The 21,325-nt window shown below is 38.0% G+C and overlaps 1 protein-coding gene across 2 annotated transcripts in view; it reads left to right on the top strand.

Moving 5' to 3' along the window:
• Nucleotides 1–29: 29 nt before the first annotated feature.
• The window catches only part of AIDA (axin interactor, dorsalization associated), a 44,148-nt gene continuing 22,852 nt past the window's right edge, over nucleotides 30–21,325 (top strand). Inside the window, exons 1-4 of one of the 2 annotated variants that reach the window (XM_081225445.1) lie at nucleotides 30–318; nucleotides 7,809–7,878; nucleotides 15,509–15,562; nucleotides 15,963–16,017. In XM_081225445.1, the coding sequence (XP_081081571.1) occupies nucleotides 209–318; nucleotides 7,809–7,878; nucleotides 15,509–15,562; nucleotides 15,963–16,017 (289 nt within the window). In that variant the 5' untranslated portion in view covers nucleotides 30–208. The remainder of the gene's footprint in view (nucleotides 319–7,808; nucleotides 7,879–15,508; nucleotides 15,563–15,962; nucleotides 16,018–21,325) is intronic. The other variant, XM_081225444.1, reaches the window with a different exon arrangement.

Below are 21,325 nucleotides of genomic sequence, written 5' to 3'. Positions count from 1 at the left end.
GCGGAGCCTCGGCGGGGCGGCCGCTTCAGAGCCGCAAAGTTTGGCTGTGGCGGCAAATGGGCTTGGGCGGCTCCTTGGCGGGTGGTGGCGGTGGCCGTAGCGGTTCCTCTTGGCCCTGTTAATGTCGGGGCCAGGCCCGGGGAGGATGGCGCCCTAGAGCCCGGCCTTGCTGGGGTAGGGGCGGGAGGGGACGGGGTGGGGACCGGCCATGTCGGAGGTGACCCGAAGTCTGCTGCAGCGCTGGGGCGCCAGTTTTAGGAGAGGCGCCGACTTCGACTCTTGGGGCCAGCTGGTGGAGGCGATAGACGAGTATCAGATGTGAGTGACTAACCGCGGGAGCGGGCCAGACCGGCTCCAGTCGGCCGCCTCCCGCTTCTTTCTGTCGGTGTCTCTCATCACTGTATCTGCAGCCAAGGCTTCTCAGGGTGGGGCCCCGCAGGCGCTAGAGCTGAGATCCCACTGGCCCTGGAGACCAAGGTACGGTCTCTGGGGTTTTTCGCTCTCCGCCTCAGCAGGGCCAGTTCCGTGCAACAGGTAGCCCTTCTTTCCTGGGGCGCCAGCCCATTCAGGCTACCTACTGAGTTCCTTGCCACCGTCTCATGGGTCCCCCTCTCTGCAGTCAGTTTCCTTTCCCCCTCTCCTCCGCCTCTCTCAGGTTGCCGCCCCTCAGTTTCTCTTTTAGAATCTCGGAGGAATACTTGTGTGTTCTCCGCCCACGTCCCCGGGATGAGGGGCCTCGCTCTGTGTACGGTGCCTTCCTCCTCCCCTGTGTAGGGCAGGAGGGAACTGGTGGCGATTGAGGGGAGGGGAGGGGAGGGGGTGCCCCCAGGAGGCAGCGAGGCCGGAGGTATCTCCTCAGCCCAAAGAAAGGTCTCCCCTCGCGCCCCTTCTCCACCCCTCTTTCTGGGGAGCCGTGTTTTCCCAATTCACCTCGAATCCGTTTCGGTTTCTGGGACTGTTATTTGCTAGGCTGGGTGAGTCCCACCCACCCCCTCGCTCGGTTGCTCTGGGTGGAGTCCCTGCAGGATGTGAACAGAAGAGAGCAAAATGTGAATTAATAGACCACGCACAGGAGTCACCACCGCCTCCTTGGGTCCCTCCTCCTTTTCCTGTGTATAATGTATAGCCGTAGGGTACATGTGAGCACCAGGTTCTTTGATCTACCCAAGTCCGATTTCTTTCCCTTTATGGTTTCCTCCCAAAACTTCAGCGGTGTTTTTAAAATTAAAAGACAAGGTTTGCCTATATATTAAACCTTGCTTATAGTTTCTTGCACATTTTACTGAAAATAGGAACTGCCTGCTGAAATGCTGTTGTTTGCAAACTGTTGCCAGTAATTACTTCTTGGTTTAAAGCAAGTTATTGTTCGAAACCATGTGTAAGTAAAATCCACCCCCCCTCCCCCCGCCCCAGCGTCTTTTGGAAAGAATACACGATTAGTGCTTGGAAGATCTAAATCCTGTATTCTTTTTCTACAATAGTTACTTGTGTTTATCTGACCATTAAGATAATTTAAATGCGTGGATGTTTTCTATCTCATTTTACTGACTTTGAATTGCCTGTAGTTTTCAAAAGCCCTGAAAACCACCATGGTTTGGGCCATTTTGCCATGTGTAACAACTACTGTCATTTGTTTTGCACTTTCACTTGATTTCACTTTACTCTTGCAACTGCTCGGTGAGAATATTATTATTTTCATTTTGCAAATGAGGACGCTGAAGCTCAGGTTAACCGGATTACCTAGGGTCACAAAACTATACTGCTGAAGTCTGGGATTTTTTTTTTTTCCCCAGTTCCAAATCCTGTCTTCTCTACTATGTAGTGTTTAAGGCATTTATTAAAGATGCGTTGTATAAGTGAATTGGACAATTAGAAGATTTCCTTCGTTCCCAGAGAATGTATCCTTCCATAGTGTAGCCAGTTAGATAGTGAGCACCCATGTATACTCATTCTGCGTTAACTAAACTTGCGTAGCCTGAAATCTAAAGCTGCCTCTCACTTGTGGTGGTGGGACATCGCAGCTGTTGGCACTCAGCAGCAGACCTCACAATGGAAAGTGAAGAATACCATGTCCAATTGAAATTACAAAGGAAAATTGAATATGCAAGCTGTTTAGCTGGAATTTCTAAAAATATCTCAGCAAGAGAGTAATAGGCAGCAACAAATCTATTGTTGAACCTCAGTTACTAGCCTTGAACTTCATGATTCAGAGTAATTCTAAAATTACTATAAAAACCACCAGTGTCAAATTTGAATAGAAATGTGTGATGATTGGCTTAAATTTTGTAAACATACAGGCTACATACACAATGATGTTGAATTTAAAATTAATACACTCAAAAATGAAGGCCAGTTGTCTTTTTTTAATTTGAATTATCTGTGAGAAAAGGAGACCATTTGGGGGCCACTCGATGTGAAAAAGAATGGATGAGATTTAGTAACTGACTAGATACTGAGAGAGAAGAAGGAGAAGTCTGGGAGAACTGGCCTTTCTGACCATAGAGGCAGCTGTGTCTTTACAGCTGTGCAACACACAGGAGTGAATTCATGGGATGGGGACCTTGTGGGGGAGGGAGTGGACGTGTTTGTACTTATCGTAAGGTAAGAATATCACAGCTTAAACAGTTTCATCACTCAGCAAGTGAGAGCTGGGCGTATAGAAATGAATAAGATTTGATATCCATCCTCAAAATATTGAGTCTAATGGAGGATTTTATTTATTTATTTATTTTTTCATTGTGAGAAATGCTGGAGGATTTTAGAATAAATGGGTATTGCTATTACAGAAGTAGGAAAAGAGTAAGTGCTACCACACTCCTTGCTGTTTCTTGAAGCATGCTTCTGCCTTAGGGCTTTTGTACTTTTTCTGGAACACTCTTCCCCCTTTATCTGCTTGGGCCGATTGATCACCTCCTTCAGGTCTTTGTCCAAATATTATCCTCTCTGCGAGGCCCTCTCTGGCCACCCTATTTAAAATTGTCCAGTTAAGTATGCCGTCCACTCCCACTCCCTCTACCTCAGTCTTGCAGATCCATCCCCCAATCCTGCTTAATTTTTTCTACAGTATTTATCACCATCTGAAGTACAATATATTTTATGTATTCATTTGGTTGGTTGTCTCTCTCCCCACTTGAATGTAAGCTCTTTGAGAACAGGGTATAGGAGGGGTTGTCTATTTTGTTCTCTACTGTATACGTAGTGTCCAGAGTAGCACTAGACTGTTATCAAGTAATTATTTATTTAGATATTATGTAGTTGTTGTATTCTAGTGAATGGCTTGATTCAGGAATATGCTGTGGGAGCATTAAGGAGTTGATGCCACAGCACTGTTGGAAGATTTAAACAAATTATGTCAAAACTAAAATTGCTCTCCAAAATATACATGATCAATTAAAAACAACTCCCTCTAGCAGGCCACCTCTTTCAGCAACCTGGGGGTACCTGCCCCCTAACTTAGGGTAGAGTGGCATGGACTCTGCTGCCTAGAACCAGCTATTTCACAGGATCAGTCCTGAGGCATTAATCCGGCACACAGATGCTCAATAAATATTTGTTAAATGAATGGGTGAGTTTGAAGGTTGGATAAGCCCTGTTAACCATCCTTACTATGCCTTGTGTCAGTGCCTCTCAAGGTGTGGTCCCACGTCCTTGCTGGTCTGCAACGAGATAAATAAAGAAATGGGGATTTAAAATTTAGGAATTTCATTGTGGTGTGACATCTTAATGATAGTTTTTATTTTATTTTATAAAAGTATTAGCCTGCAACAGATTGTGGGTAAAAAACTAGTTCTTCACTCTAAATAGTTTGAGAAGCACTAGTTTCTGTCATGGATTGCTGTGGGGTTTCTGTGGGTCACTTGTTTATGTGCTTTAAGAATATTTAAAACTTCCCCTTGAGAGCAGTCCTGTATTACCTGTAGGCACCCTTGGAAACTGAGGTTATTCTCTAGAGAAAAATATTTGATAGGTTTTTTACCTTTACTAATAGAATGTCAACTCTTACCTGCTCATCTGATACCCAGAGCAGGTGGATTTTCCCTCAATGGACAGATTTATGTCTCACTTTGTCTCAAAATGGTGCAATCACTTATGGGCTTAGAAAATTAATTTTTTTAAAAAAATTTATTTTATTCATTTATTTATTTTTGGCTGTGTTGGGTCTTCGTTGCTGTGCCCGGGCTTTCTGTAGTTGCGGCGAGTGGGGGCTACTCTTCGTTGCGGTGCGCAGGCTTCTCATTGCAGTGGCTTCTCTTGTTGAGGAGCACGGGCTCTAGGCACGCGGGTTTCAGTAATTGTGGCACGTGGGCCCAGTAGTTGTGGCTTGCAGGCTCTAGAGTGCAGGCTCTGTAGTTGTGACGCACGGGCTTAGTTGCTCCACGGCATGTGGGATCTTCCCAGACCAGGGCTCGAACCCGTGTCCCCTGCACTGGCAGGCGGATTCTTAAGCACTGCGCCACCAAGGAAGCCCTAGAAAATTAATTTTTTTGCCTAGGTTTTACAGAAAGTTTTTAAAAATAACTTTATTGAGGTATAATTTATATACAGTGAAATTCAGCATTTTACGTTTACAATTCAGTGAACTTTTAGTAAATTTACCAAGTTGTGCAGCCATCATTACAATCAAACTTTAGAACATTTCCATCACCCCACAAAGGTCCCTCATGCGCATTTGCAGTCATTCCATATTCCCACCCTAGCCCCAGGCAGCCGTTAATCTATATTCTGTCTCTAAAGATGAAACTTTTTCTGGACATTTCATGTAAATTGAATCATATAATATGTGATCTGTATGTGGCTTCTTTCATTTAGCATAATGTGTTTGAAGTTATCCATGTTGTTGTATGTATCAGTACCTTGTTCCTTGTTACTGCTGAGTAGTACTGCATTGTATGGATATACCACATTTTGTGTATCCATTCAGTACTTGGTAGACATTTGAGTTGTTTCTACTTGTTGACTGTTATCATTAACGCTGCTGTGAACATTCACGTGTAAGTCTGGGTGCACGTATATTTTCGTTCTTGGGTAGAGATGTAGGAGTGGAATTGCTGGCTCCTATGATAAATTTATGTGTAATTTTTAAAGGGAAACTGGTTGGTCAAACTGGGTGTACCATTTTACGTTTCTACCAACAATATATGACAGTTCCTGTTTCTCTACATTGATAGCATTTGTTACTGTGTGTCTCTGATTATAGCCATTCTAGTGGCTATGCAGTGTACTTCACTGTGGTTTTCATTTGCTTTTCTCTTACGACTAGTGATACTGAGTGTCTTTTCTTATGATGCTTATTTTCCCTGTAAATCTTGTTTGTAAAGTGTCTCTTCATACCTTTTGTCTGTTTTTAAATTTAGTTGTTTGTCTTTTCCCTATTGAATTAGAAGGATTCTTTGTATTTTCTGGATATCAGTTCTTCATCACATAGGATATATGATTTGCAAATATTTCCTCCAGTCTGTTGCCTAATTTTTAAAAACAGGATTCTGTTTGAATTTAACATCATTGTCTACTGACTTAGCATTTGAGCAGGAGTTTAGAGCTATATCCTTTCTTCTGACAGTGACTTGCTTAGGTTTACAGTCACTGTTGGCATATTGTGTGCAGAACTTGTCAAATAAAGAAACTGTGCAACACTATAGCTTCCCTGAATTCAGGGATGTGTAGTTGACATTGTTAAGTGTAGACTGTGATTCCTGAAGAGAACTCTGCGTAGATGGGAGGCCAGCAAGAGTTAGAAAGGAAACCAAGTACGGGACAAGTATGGCTATGGCTATGTCTAATTGTACCTACTCCTGTATAAAGTCCACAGAGTGGGTCTATCAATGACATTTTAGGAAAAATATTCTGGGGTTTCCAGTTTTGGGGGAAAAGAAATAAATGGATGGAAGCACTTTGATTAAGTAACATGGTGGAGCTATCCTGGCAAACGTTATGATTTTATGTAGGAGTTTCTCGCGTTGTGATAAGGAGGATGCAGACCTTTCATAGATTAGATAGAGGTCATCAAGTGAACTTTACACTTGACCTTGAAAAACATGATTGCATAGATTAGAACTTCCATCTAAGACTTTTTGGAAGCTTGGTGAACTGTCTTTTGCAATGGCTTGGTGGGAAATCTAGCACTTGCTACCCTTTGTATCCTTTCCTCCATTCCCCACCTAGGATAGTATAGTATGCTTGGGAATTATAGTTTCACATTCTTTTGTAGTTACAAAATGTCTCACCAAAAGAATCCTTTCAATTCTTTGTTTTCTTTGTTCCCCCCTGCAAGTTTTTAAAAATTAAAATAAATATCACGTAACATGAAATTTATCACTGTAAAGTTGTACAATTTGTTAGCGTTTAGTATATTCACAATGTTATGCCACCATCACCACTATCTAATTGCAGAACATTTCCATCACTCTCAAAAGAAACCCTTTACCTGATATGGGTCACTTCCAATTCTCTCATTTCCCCAGCCCCTGGCAACCACTAATCTGCCTTCTATCTCTATGGATTTACCTATTCTGGATATTTCATGTAAATAGAATCATATAATATATGATCTTTTATATCTGGCTTCTTGCATTTAGCATAATGTCTTTGAGGTTCATTCATGTTGTAGCATGTATCAGTATTTCATTCCTCTTTATGGACAAATAACTTTCCTTTGAATGTGTGCGCCACATTTTGTTTAACCGTTCATCAGTTAATGGACATTTTAGGTATTTCCAGTTTTTGGCTAATCACGCATAATGCTGCTCCTGTGATCATTCGTGTACAGTTTTTGTGAGTGTGAACATGTTTTCTGTTCTCTTGGGAATATACCTAGGATTTTGAAACTGCTGGGTTGTATGGTAACTCTATGCTTAACTTTTTAAGGAACTGCCAAACTGTTTTCCACAGTGACTGCACCATTTTACATTCCTACCATCAGGTCCAGTGGTAGGGTTCCAATTTCCACATCCTTGCCAATACCCATTGTACTTTTTCTCCCTCTTTTTAAAAATTATACCCATCCTGGTGGGTGTGAAGTTGTATCTCATTGGGGTTTTAATTTGTATGTCCCTAATAACTAATGAGATGATATTCATGTACTTATTGGCCATTTTTATATATTCTTTGGAGAAATGTCTGTTCAATCAAACCTTTTACTCATTTTTAAATTGAGTTATTTTTCTTTTTATTGTTTAGCTGTAAGAGTTGAGCTTAGACTTGTAACACAGATCCATCCTTGAAAACTCATCCGAGGCGTAGCTGCTGTTTTTAAGTATGATGATAACTGGGCAAACAGTGATTTCCATGTCTGATTGGTAGAGGATTTTCTTTACTTGCCATGAAAAATACGTTCAAAAGTATAATTTGATAGAGTATCATCACTTTGTCATGGCTGTAATTTGAACTAATCTTATCAGCAAATTAATGATAGACTGATAAACTACCTCTGGCTGGTACTATTAATTGGTGCTCACTGGAAGTGTTTAAGCCGAATCTGGACAACTGCTCTTGGCTTGTTATAGAAGAAATTCGTGTGTACTAAAGAAAGTTGAATTCGATGTCATTTGAGATTCTTTCCACCTCTATGATTCTGTTTTTGCTGTCTAGAGCTGAAATTTGTCCCAGTGAAATGGTATGAAAAGTATCTTATTTCCATTGTCATTGTATAAAGAGTTAGATTCTAAAGATAATGTAGATTTATACTTTGAAAACAGAAGAAAAGTGTTATTGTACTTTACTCTGTTTTAAGAATTAAATTATTTTACCATGTTTCACTTGAAATAGTTTGCTTTCCTTCAATTTTAAAGAATGTTTTTTTCTTCTTACAGATTAGCAAGACATCTACAAAAAGAGGCCCAAGCTCAACACAATAATTCTGAGTTCACAGAAGAACAAAAGGTACCATAAAATAATCTCTAGATACATCACATTCCAAATGAAAAGGGTTCTGTCTTTTGAGTCCATTAAGCAAAAACAAACAACAAAAACTGTTATACTTAAGTACAAAGAATGATACTGATTATGCTTTGCTGAACATTAAGTAATTACTTTAGAGATACCACATGATTTACCATGTAATGAATTTCTCACTTAATGAATTTCTTTACTCAGCCATTTAGACTTTTAGTGGAGACCATCCACACTTTGGTTGGGGAGAAAGGGGTACCAGAGACTGGAGTTTGATTGTGAGTAATTGCATCCCACCTCAGTACTTACTTAACTCAGAACTTCCTTAACTCCTTCTCCACCTCCTCTGAAAACAAACAAAAACCAAAACAAACAAAGAACAAAAAAGCCACCACTGAAAAATAATTAGTTCAAGTCAAGAATTTGGCATAAGGATCCATCAACAAAATAAATTCATAAAGTTGCAAAATGTTTCAAGGGTGTTCTTTCTCCTTGAATTAAAATTTTAATGTATCAAATTGATTCCCTGTACTGCTAGAGATTGTGAAAAATGGGATATTTTAAGAAGCCTTACTGTAAAACAGTGAGAAGAAATGGGAGGAAACGATTCTTATTTTTCCTGGCTCAAGGTATCTAATGTTAAGTTAAATTTTAATCTCGTAGATAATGAAAAAATTCATGTCAGTTTTCCTCTCATTTCTTAAGACATTGTAAAAACTATGGTGACTTAATTTGCTTTTATTCTCTTTTTGTACAAGGAGTGGGAGTGGGAGTGATTCTTTGCACACTCTTTAAGTAAGCCTAAACAAATTGGTTTTAGTCCTTAGGCCTGTATTCATTTGATTCATCTTTAAAAGTCTTTGAAAAGAAAAAAACACCAAAAATTAGGGTCAGTCATATTTCTTACACAAGTTAGTATGTTTGCATTTTAAAAATATTTAGGGTCTGTTGAACCGGTTTGCAGGGCAGAAATAGAGACACAAATGTAGAGAACAAATGTATGGACACCAAGGGGGGAAAGTGGCGGGGGCAGTGGTGGTGGGACGAATTGGGAGATTGGGATTGACATGTATACACTAATATGTATAAAATGTGTAACTAGTAAGAACCTGCTGTGTAAAAAAATAAATAAAATAAAAAAAAGAACCTGCTGTACAAAAAAATGAATAAGATAAAATTCAAAAAAAAAATAACTAAAAAAGTTTTCGGGTCTGTGTCATCTAGTGTATCTTTATTTTGTATTTTAAAAAGTAATAGAAGTTTTAAAATTTAAAAGTATATTTTTGTTTTTTCCTTAATAATTGCTAATATCCACAATAGATTTAGGAAACTTAGGATTTTAGCTCTGGAAAATAATTACCACAGAGGAATTGTCCGGTTTGCAAACGGAAAGGAAGAAGGACTATATGCTTTATCCCCTCTAGGATTAGTGAAATCTGCCTACGAATTGCTAAGGAAGCGATCAGCTGGCATCACAGAACTGAGAGTTTAAACATCTATGTTTTGAAACAATCTCAAATATCTGAGTATGTAAATTAACAGCTAACAAAGTGTGTTATGACTATGGAAACAAAATGAAAGCTTAGGAAATTAAAAAGTTTAATGACAGCCATATTTTAATCACCTGTTTGCCTTGAGTTACTTATATGCCTTGTCTCCAACATCTGTTGCTTAGGTATAGGTTCTATGAGCAACACGATCTCAAATATAAACTGATTTGACCTGAAACATACTAAAGTTTTTAAAAATGTCATCAAGAAATGAGCTTTGTCGTATGCTGATGATTAGACTCACAAGAAAAAATTAGCTTTTTCTTAATTTTCTTTAACTTTCTAAGGATGAAGCTGGGGTGTTTGACAGTGCTGTGTATTTAATCTTTAATTTATAGCTGTTCTTAGTAGGCACCCGGCTGCTGTCTTTTTTCAGCTTACACAGATCTCACCCTCCACAAGGCCCAGGAGGCACCATGACCTAAAGGAATGAGCCTAAGATCTGGAGTCGGAAGGCTTGGTCTTGAATCCAGTCTCTGTCTCTGGGCCTTAATTTCCTTATGTATGAAATGAGGGATTAGATAACCCTAAATGATCTTGAAAGGTATCCCTAAATCTTCAAATGACCTCTACCTTTGAGGTAGTCTGTTCCTCCTCCCCTCCTCGAGGCCTGATTTCTGAGGTATTTATTATTTATAAACCTGCCTAGGAGGCAAATGAGGCTGCCAGTAGTGACTATAGAGAGAGGTTGTTGTGCCTGCCTCTCTATTCCTTGGGCTTGCAGAAGGACCGACCCCCAAATCACTCTGTACTACATTATGAATATAAGGCAAGTCGTATGCATTTACAAATTTATTTTTCTTTAAAAATACAGGTGAAACATTCACAACGGGCCAGAAACCTCATATTGACATTATAGGCCTTATTTCAATGTCACATAAGGAAAAACTTAGAGGCTCTAAGTTAATAAATGATTAGAAAACAAAGATTTCCCAGACATTATCTGGAGAACATTGACTCTGAAAAATTAATAGATGTTATATGAACAGAGTTTGTGACTTGTCAGGGCTTTTAGTATGCTAATGTGTATGTTGGATTTTTAAAGAGTTTAGGTAATGGAGTATTTCTTAAATTTGTTGGCTTTTGAAAGTCTCCCTCCTCCTCCGTTTGTAATATTTCATTGGGTCTGAAGAACATGTTATGGGAAATTTTGAAACCAACTGTTAGGTCTGCAAAATTAATTGAATGCCAGACCTGGCATGTAAGCCAAAGGAGAAGAAATTCGATTGTGTTTTCCTTAAAAGAGGAAAATGGAGAATGTTCTTTACATTATTCTAAGCAAAATTGTTCTATATGTTTTCTATTTGGAATTATATTCTTTATGCTTTTACTATTTTAAATGTTTTTGTAGCAGTGACAAGTTTTAGAATTATGCCAACCATTTAATAGTTTGTGGAACTTTGAAAGAAGATTTTTAAAAACCACTATATTTCTAAAGTGCTTTCTTTATGAAGGTTTTTACTGTTAGTTCACAGTAAGATTTCAAAAATATTTGATGAATAAATGCTTTGTTAGATCTTAAGTTATTGATATTTATTTGTATATGATTATTATTTTAAGATTAGAGGAATCCTATTTTTTTAGAGAATAGCATATATCTTCACAATATTTATTTTAAATCTGAAGAACTCTAAAGCAGAGCTACTGATCCCTCTAAAGTTTATTAGTTGATGGTAAAAAATCTTCATATGGCTTTTCTATTCAAAATATTCTTAAAGATTTCTGGTGGAAAAGAAAGCAAGTTTATAATTCTTATTTGATCTTCCCTCATGATCAGTTGACATAGCTTTCATTTCATTTCTTAATAGTTTTGTCATTATAACAACAGGGTTTAGTAGCCAAAAAATAGCTGCCAAAAGCTTTCATTCGTTAAATTCCCTGCTTTGGTGTAGTAGATTTTCTCATGTAAGTTTCTGGACAGACTAGAACATCCTGTCTCATGATGCTTAGAAAGTTTTTCCCTGTTTTGAATCAAATTTAGTGGTAATGAGAATTCCAGCACTATATGCTTGTTTTACATTTTATAGGTCCCCCCTTTCCACTGCCTCCTCCCTCTCTTCCTTTCTTTCCTCCCCACCCCCGCCATCTAAAGAGTAGATGACTGGCTGTCTAAATGTAAAAAATTAAGTCTGGATTGAGACTCTACTACATTTAACAATGTGTATTTTTTCAACCTATTTTTCCTTGATATGTTTTAGCAAAATTACTTTTGCTCTTTATTTGTATATTTCTATTTCATCTTTTCCTTTCACTGCTCTTTTTGAGTTGTCCATTTCCCTAGCAAGTGACAAAGTAAAATAGCCAGTATTCTGAAAATGACAACATTTTCCATTTCTATACTACAGTAGGTATAAGCAGTTAATTTGAATGAAGTGCTAATTATTTAAATCTTTCTAAAATTAAACTTCACTTACTTTGAGTGCTTAGTCTTAATGTGTATTAGTTAATAGTGAATATTTATATTCTGGCACATATGACTTTGTGCTTCTTAATAATTTTTCTGAACCATTTCTTTCTAAGAAAGTTGAAATAATTACAGTAGCAAGCACTTGATTTTGACATCAATAAATGCTGCATGTTGTGCTACAGCTGAAAATGATAGTGTTTCACTCCTTTTTTTTAATACTGATGTTGGGTGTGGTCCCTTAAAATAGTTATGAATAATGCTTATTGGTATTTTGCCATAGTTCAGTAGATTCTGTGTAAAAAACGGTTGCTTCTGCTTAACTTGAAGAAATATTTAAATTTAAAATAGATTATTAGTGAACTCATAGTTGTTAAACAACGTTTTACCTTAAATGTTAAAAACATCACATCAAATGGATTGTATAGTAAAGAAGGAAAAGGAGTTAACTAGTATTTTTAAAGACTTACTCACTGGTACGTGTCCCTTAATACAGACAACCCTTTTTCAAAACCATTTTTTAAAGAACATAAAAAGTATGGCCAAGGGCTTCCCTGGTGGCGCAGTGGTTGAGAGTCCGCCTGCCGATGCAGGGGACACGGGTTCGTGCCCCGGTCCGGGAAGATCCCACATGCCGTGGAGCGGCTGGGCCCGTGAGCCATGGCCGCTGAGCCTGCGCGTCCGGAGCCTGTGCTCCGCAATGGGAGAGGCCACAACAGTGAGAGGCCCGCATACCGCAAAAAAAAAAAAAAAAAAAAAAAAAGTATGGCCAAATGGTATTAAAATAAGTGTGTTACTTGGTTGTATCTATCGGCATTGTGTAGAATACACTGATGTCCAGGGCAAGCTGCGTAACCCGTCTTCTGCTTTCACATCTATAAGATGGTTGTATCTAACTCATAGGGCTGTAGTCGGTATTAAATGACTTAATGGGTGTAAATCACTTAGCAGAGTCTGTCATTCAGTAACTGCTCAATAGTTGTTAGCTATTACTATTACTATATAATTATATTTATATTTAAAATTATTTACTAGTTTTGTCAGATTTGAGTGATATATATGAACAATGATTTGAGGTTATTAGATTTTATGTAGAAAAGATTGCTGCTGGTTCCTTCACAACCGCTCTTTCAGAGGGGAAATAAATCTGTGAGTATCTTGATTCCTTTTGCAGCAATTAGATTAAATATAATATTTAAATGTAAAATTTCAAAATAAAATTTGACATTTTCTACACTCTTATATGAAGATTAAAAGAAATTTTTAAAGATTGTGGAGATAGTTAAATATTGTTACTTCTTCCATGACCAAGAGTCATGTCTTTTGCTCAGTCGTGGTTTATTTATTTATATATTTTTAAATTAAAAAAATTTTTTTATTGAAGTATACTTGATTTACAATGTTGTGTTAGCTTCTGGTGTACAGGAAAGTGATTCAGTTATGCATATTGATATATATACATATTCTTTTTCATATTCTTTCCCATTATGGTTTATAACAGGATACTGAATATAGTTCCCTGTGCTATACAGTAGGACCTTACTGTTTATCTATTTTACATATAGTACTTTGTATCTGCTAATCCCCAGCTCCTAATTTATCCTTCCCCCTTTCACCTTTGGTAACCATAAGTTTGTTTTCTATGTCTATGAGTCTGTTTCTGTTTCGTAAATAAGTTCATTTGTGTCATGTTTTAGATTCCACATGTAAGTGATATCATATGGTGTTTGTCTTTCTCTTTCTGACTTACTTCACTCGGTATGATAATCTCTAGGTCCATCCATTTTGCTGCAAATGGCATTATTTCATTCTTTTTTATGGCTGAGTAGTATTCCATTGTGTGTGTGTGTGTGTATGTGTATATATATATATATATATATATATATATATATATATATATATATATATCACATCTTCTTTATCCATTCATCTGCTGATGGACATTTATTTACCTTGCTTCTATGTCTTGGCTATTGTGAATAGTGCAGCTGTGAACATTGGGGTGCATGTATCTTTTCTAATTATAGTTTTCTCCAGATATATGCCTAGGGGTGGGATTGCTGGATCATATGGCAACCCTATTTTTAGTTTTTTAAGGAACCTCCATACTGTTTTCCATAGTGGCTGCACCAATTTACATTCCCACCAACAGTGTAGGAGGGTTCCCTTTTCTCCACATCCTCTCTAGCATTTGTTATTTGTAGAATTAGTGTTTTATTTTGTGAACTGCTATCCCAGCTGTTTATGGTCCACATGATAATTGTGTAGTGCCATCTAGCCTGGGTGCCAGGTACCAGGGCAATACTTGTTACTCCTCTTTGCTCCTCATTTATCTTGCAAAGAAAATTGATGAAAGAGAAAACCACCAAATCTAATTGACTAAACTTTTGCAGGTCATCAGTATGTACAGAAAAACATCCGTTTTTTTTTCCAGAATATTTTTTTTTGTGAAGGCATTGCAAATATTGTACATACATACTTTTCTTGTCAGGATTTATTCCTTTTTATTAAGAAGGATTTAAAAGGCTTGATGGGCATAATTCAGCTGCTGCCTGCTCTTGCAGGTATTTGTTCTATGGGTCTCCTCCTTTTCATTTCAACCCTAGTCATTCGTGTTCTTGTTCTGATTACTGTTTACATAGACAGTTGAAATAACGTGGTTGATCTTACCTTTAGTCTTTTCCCTTTTCTCCTTCACCCTATGGATACTGTTATCACAACAGTCTTCTTAAAGGGCAAATCTGATAGTCATTCTTCTGTCCAGAAACTATCTGTATGATTTATTGCTAAAGTAATAACAGATTCTGCAGCTGGTCCTAGAAGGTCCCCTTTATAATGACCTCCCTCCCCCAACACATGCATTTCACATTTCAAACCTATCTCCCGCTGCTTCAGTTTGGTACTTCAGACAACTGAACCATGACAGTTTTCCTAGTACGTTAGTTTTAGAAATCCTCCCACTCACTGGGGCTTGAATCCTAATTCCGATTCTTGTCCTGTTTCTCCAGGACATATTACCACTTAGTTTGCTGAAGCCCTATAGAATCAAGTGCCTCTGCTTTATGTTACAGTGATTCTGAATGTGTCTTATATAATAGAAACATGAGCTTATTAAAGACAGGGACTATGCCTTATCACTTGTATCTATTTTATAGCTCAGATCTGACTGTAAAATTTACCACCATTTGTCACAAGTATTGATTCTGCTTAGTATTGTTGATATATTTAATTGAACAAGTCAAGATTGGATTTGAGTCAAAATTAAATTATACCACTGTGCTAACTTTCAGATATTTTTGTTTCTAAGTCTTTTAGTGAATATCAGACTTTATGGAGAAGAAGAGAAGGTAAAGCTTAGGAGGGAAGATGCTTGAAGTCCTTTTCATTGCCCTTTAAATCATATCTAAAGCTATCATCAAAGCAAACTTGATTTAAAATTGGTTGTGGCACATTAGGTCAGGAGCGAATATATACTCACCTTCTCTGCCTGATCCCAGCCCTTTACCTCCTGTTTCTCATCTCCAAAGCCTGCAAGATGCTAAAAGAAGTAAAATTTAACTTATTTTTTAAAATTATAGATCGCTTATCAATGAAAATTAACTTGATGATTTGGATAACTAACAGTTATGATGTATTTGGTATTTATAGCTTTTTCTTTTTCCTACAGAAAACCATAGGCAAAATTGCAACATGCTTGGAATTACGAAGTGCAGCTTTACAGGTAAATAGGTTCCCCCCCTCCAACTTTGTAATATAAGGAAAAGAAATTATTGTGAACTATTCTGATAAAATATTAGCATTCATGCCAAAAGCGGTACTGTCTCAGCAAGGTTTTATAAAGTAAGAATTCATGGGTTAAACTCATATTAAAAGATTTAGTTCATATTATATAAACTGTAAAAATAAAAGATATGACTTCAATTTTTTTTTCTGTTATTTTTAGCCTGAATGTTCCAAAAAACAAAAACCAGTTTGGAATTTTTTATTTTTTTACTCTGAAAGCAAGAAATAGATTCATTTATTTTGGCTACTTTTTGAATATGTCGTCAACCACTTAAAAGACATAGGGTGCAGTGAAATCTTTGTAATAAAAATATGTAACACGCATGTTTTAAATTCAGTCCACACAGTCCCAAGAAGAATTTAAACTGGAGGATCTGAAGAAGCTAGAACCAAGTAAGTTTTGTTTTATATTTTTTAGTGATACTCCTTTAGAAAAATATTTGGGCTATTATGGATATTAAGGTTATTTAGCAGAGATGCTGATTTGAGTCATTTCTGTTAATATCTGGTCCTATGTAATTTTTTTGTGCTTTTATAATTCCTGTAATATTTATAGTAATTATTCTTTGGTTCACTTTCGTTATAGAATATGAAAAATTATTTGATTCTATGTCGTACCTCATCTATCTGTTTTAGCCTTTATTTTGTTTTAATCCCTTTAATAAGACTATAATTAAATTACTTTGGTAAACATTTACAGTAAGTAGAGTCTATTGGAGAATATAAAGTTATAGTCATTGATGCCTATTTATACTGCATGTCACTGAAAACTGCAGTCCAGCTGTTTGGTCTACTCTATAAAATATTTCCTTGTTGTCCTCATTTTCCTTTCTGAAAGTTTTTTTGAGGTAAACAATTCCTTCAAATATTTTGGTGGTTAGGTTGCTGCTAGATGAAGCTTTTTTGCTGGTTCAAATGAATGTTCTCTTAGAGGAAATGTTTGAAATATAAGCAAGGGCACAAGTATTGAATATCACCACAGTCACTTTTAGGACATTTTTATCACCCTGTAAAGAAACCCTTTATCCGTTAGCATTCAGTCATTTCCCTCCAGCTTCCCCGAATTCCCAGCCCTAGGCAACCACTAATCTACTTTTTGTGTCTATAAATTTGCCTGTTCTGAACATTTCATATAAATGGAATCATATAATGTATGGTCTTTTGCAACTGGCTATATATAAGATTATTTTAAGAAAAGCACATTGATGGCTTTAAAAAAAAGATTTCAGCTGCAGTTAGGATGTCTGAGTTATATAATGTTTCTAAAGAAAATCATAACGTTCAATTTTAAATGATAAGAATAATTAGGATTTGGGATCCTTATCTAGTCACTATTTTCCATTTCTTTTCAGTTTGTTTCCAAATAAAACTTAAGAATCTGTTAGGTATGTAGGATGACTATAAAGTTTGTAAACGCTTATACTCAGAGGTTTATTATCTCTTTCCATAGACACGCTCAGTTATTCCTCCTGTTGCCTCATAGACTTGCTCGTTGGTAACAATGGTTGCCATTTTTTTGAGTAGCAGCAGTATGCCAAGCACTCAGATAAATCGTCTCAATGGCATTTTGCTTACTGACACTTGCCCGTGATCTTACAGCTTGTAAATGCCAGAACCGGATTTTGACCAAGGTTCTAAGTGATCTCAAAGCCTGCATTCCTACCACTGCACTCTGTTATTAATACTTGGAATGGTGCAGTATTGGCATCAATCCTAAATATCATGGTTCTTCAGGTCAAGCTCCTGAGAGATTATTGGCCCATATCTTAGTGGAAGATTGGACTAAAATCTGCATTAGTCTTCTACTTTGTTTGTTTATTTTATTTTATTTTTTTTTAAGATTTGGTGTGCGAATGGAAAGGAAAGAGTATTATTGGGATTCATTTTGTTATAGTTTGAATTTATATAATGCTTCTCATTTGGACTTCTCCCTTCCTGGTACTTATTATCTTTTTAGATGATTTTAAGTTGCTGTTGCCTCTAAAAGGAACATAAATGTGTATATTGTATCTCAGTAGGATATGCTCTGTAATTAATTTTGAATTTATAAAATCTAGGCACTTGTTATGAGTTAATTATTTTATCAGAATTAAACATTTTCTATAAATTGGTGTTTGACTATATTTCAGATTAAGTGTCCTTAGTCAAGCTGACCTCTGCCTCTTCTAAGAACGTTAAGGAAAGGAAAATTAATGAATGACTGTGTCTTTCAACATGTTAGTCCTAGTTGGTTTATTTTGCTAATGTATTCTTCCTTCAAAGTTTTAAAAATATAATCCTGTCTGAAATTCATACTAAAACTAAGATCTTGAAAGTACTAGTTACTTGATTTTCTTATGTTAATCCTTAGTAACAGACTACTTCTTACTCAAACTTGTCCCCCCGTGACGACCCCATAAACTGTGAAGTTCCCTTCCATTAATTCATCTTTGAAGGCCCCGAAGAAATCCCACCTTTCTCTGAAAGCTTTCCGTGCTTTCCCTAGCCATAATTAAACTCTACTTCATGTCCTTTCTAGGAGCACTTTTTGTAGCCACCATTGTAGTCTTCCCTGTATTTTTCTCACTTATATTTATTTCTCTCCTCAAGAAGATTGTGAATAACTTCTGTATTTTCCCCACAGAGCCTCATTCAACGCTTTGCCTATAGTATGAACTCGGCAGATTTTTAAGTTGAATGTCTTCAGGGAAACTTCTCACATAATTAAAAAAATAACCTTTCAGATGGGAAGCATTTGCTCATTTTTGCCTACCACAAAAATGATAAATGTCAGCCACAAAAGAAGAATACATCTGGGGTGTGTGTCTGTGAGATTTTTAGAGTGTCAGCTTCAGGAGGGTTGCAGGGCCTGCTCCATGACAGCAGGCTGAGAGTGCTGAGTTCTTACCAGTAGAGGGGGGGCACTGTGTGTGTGATTTCTACTGGATGAGCCAGTTAGTCCCCAATGGTGGTAGACTCCATGCTCATGATAATACCTTCCATGGAATTATAAACTTGCTCCTCTCTTCTCTAAATCCTCCTAAAATATCAATATTAGTGTCAGAAGAAAAATCCTATGTAAAGTTTATGTAGAACCCTACTTTTTTTTTTTCTTCTGTACGCGGGCCTCTCACTGTTGTGGCCTCTCCCGTTGTGGAGCACAGGCTCCGGACGCGCAGGCTCAGTGGCCATGGCTCATGGGCCCAGCCGCTCCGCGGCATGTGGGATCTTCCCAGACCGGGGCACAAACCCGTGTCCCCTGCATTGGCAGGTGGACTCTCAACCACTGCGCCACCAGGGAAGCCCCTAGAACCCTATTTTAAAAGGACGTTAGAATCCCTGTTATTCCATAGTTGGTGAAAATGGAAACCTATCCTACATTTACAGAAAGGGAGAAAGGAGCTGTTATTTTTCTTCCAAAGTTATTCACACAAATTAAATATCTGATATACTCTATACTTATAAATACAAAATAAAGGAGAGGCTATTACTGCAAAACAAACATTTCCTTTTCAAAGCATTGATACCTAAGGAAAGAAAATACTGTTTAATTCTTTTATTATAATACAAATTCAAGACATTCTTAATGACTAATATGATTTTCAACTTTTTAATTGATGTTGTTTTGTACATATTTTAAGGTTTGATCTTTTCCTTTTTATTATTAAAATGTGATCATTTCTGGTATGGATATACATGATCTTTTTTTTTTTGTCACCCATTCCCTGTTCTCAGTATCTAGCATAATACTGTGTAAATGATTAATTCAGGGGTCCCCAACCCCTGGGCCGCAGACCAGTATTGGTCTGCGGCCTGTGAGGAACCGGCTTCACAGCAGGACGTGAGTGGCTGGCGGTGAGCGAGCGAAGCTTCATCTGCCGCTCCCCGTCACTCCCCATCACTCCCCGTCACTCCCCATCACTCCCCGCCGCTCCCCATCGCTCCCCATCACTCCCCGCCGCTCCCCATCACTCCCCATCACTCCCCGTCGCTCCCTGTCGCTCCCCATCACTCCCCATCGCTCCCCGTCACTCCCCGTTGCTCCCTGTTGCTCCCCGTCGCTCGCATTACCACCTGAACCATCCCCCCTCCCTCACCCCCAGTCTGTGGAAAAATTGTCTTCCATGAAACCGGTCCCTGGTGCCAAAAAGGTTGGGGACTGATGAATTAATTGATATTTGAGTTGAATGAATAACTTACAAGGAGCATTCATGCACCAAGTTTAGAGAGGATAGTCTTATAATTTTAAAAATAGTCCTTCTTAGTGAGATCTGAAATAATAGGATTCTAGTCAGCCAGATAGGGAAAACTATGGAGAAATAAATTACCATATAATAATGTAGACTTATACTTTTATGGTACTTCGAATGTTCCCATGCAATGTCATATACTGTGTTATTTAATTTAATTTTCTCAACAGTCTGGGAAGGAAATGGTATTCTGATTTTAGAACTGGGGAAGCGGAGATTCAGAGTAGTTATGTGAATGCTCAAGTCATTAACATCCTTGTAGGGCTAAGATCTGATTTCAGATCTTTTGCTACTTCCCCCTTGCTTATCAGACTTTAGCTCTACAGTCCATTCTATTCCTTGAACAAGCTCCTGCCCCAGAGCCTTTGTTGTTGCTCTCGCTTGTTCTCTAATTCTTGGAGAGCCCTTGCCCCAGAGCTACTTGTGGACATTTCCTCTCATCCAGGTCATGGCTCAAATGTCTTCTAGTAATTCAGGTTTGAGAGGCCTACCCTGTTCACCTCAGCTGAAGTTATCCCTCTATTCCACGTACACAAGCATCCTCTGTGTCCTTCATTACACTAATTGCAGTCTTAACATTATCTTGTTTATTTGTTGGCTTATTATTGTCTGCTTTTCCTGACTAGGATCTAAGATCCACATATGAGGGCAAGAACCCTCTGTCTCTATCACTGCCATATCTTTAGCACTCAGTGCACGTTTGTTGAGGAGAAGAAAAAGAGAGGAAGAATGAGGGTAAGAGTTGGAGAGGGAGAGAGAATAAGAATGAGTGAGAATCCAGACCCAAGTCTCAGACTTCTCTCCCCGAAGGGCTTAGTAGGAGTGCATATGTTAGAAGAAGTCTGATAAACACATCCAGCTCCGATTGGAGTAAGGCATATAATTGCAACCTTGTACACAGGGATTTCCTTTTTGGGGATGACAACATCCATACCTATTTTAGCTCTCAACTACAGGACTCCAAACTTAGAGAGACTGAATAAGTTGAGTATAAAATCATAGAGGGCTTCCCTGGTGGCGCAGTGGTTGGGAGTCCGCCTGCCGATGCAGGGGACACAGGTTCGTGCCCCGGTCCGGGAAGATCCCACATGCCGCAGAGCAGCTAGGCCCGTGAGCCATGGCCGCTGAGCCTGTGCATCCGGAGCCTGTGCTCCGCAACAGGAGAGGCCACAACAGTGAGAGGCCCACGTACCGCAAAAAAATAAATAAATAAAATAAAATAAAATAAAATCATAGAAATATTTTGGGTTGCCCAATTAATGCTATTACTTCACCTTCATATAGTTGCAGGTAGTTACTGGGAATCCATAAGACCAGATATGAAGCACTAAGTTACATATAGCATCTCTCTTTAAGTTTACATGCCAGGATATAGTCATTGACCACAACCATAATGCAGGAGGTGGTACCATGTTGTTTGAAGACTTCTCTTGAAGATAAATCCCTCTTTGTGTTTGTGTGTGTGTGTGTGT

Source organism: Mesoplodon bidens (genome assembly GCF_964165515.1).
Source record: "Mesoplodon bidens genome assembly, chromosome: 2".
Lineage (NCBI taxonomy): Eukaryota > Metazoa > Chordata > Mammalia > Artiodactyla > Ziphiidae > Mesoplodon > Mesoplodon bidens.
This window is presented reverse-complemented; position numbering and strand designations above follow the sequence as displayed.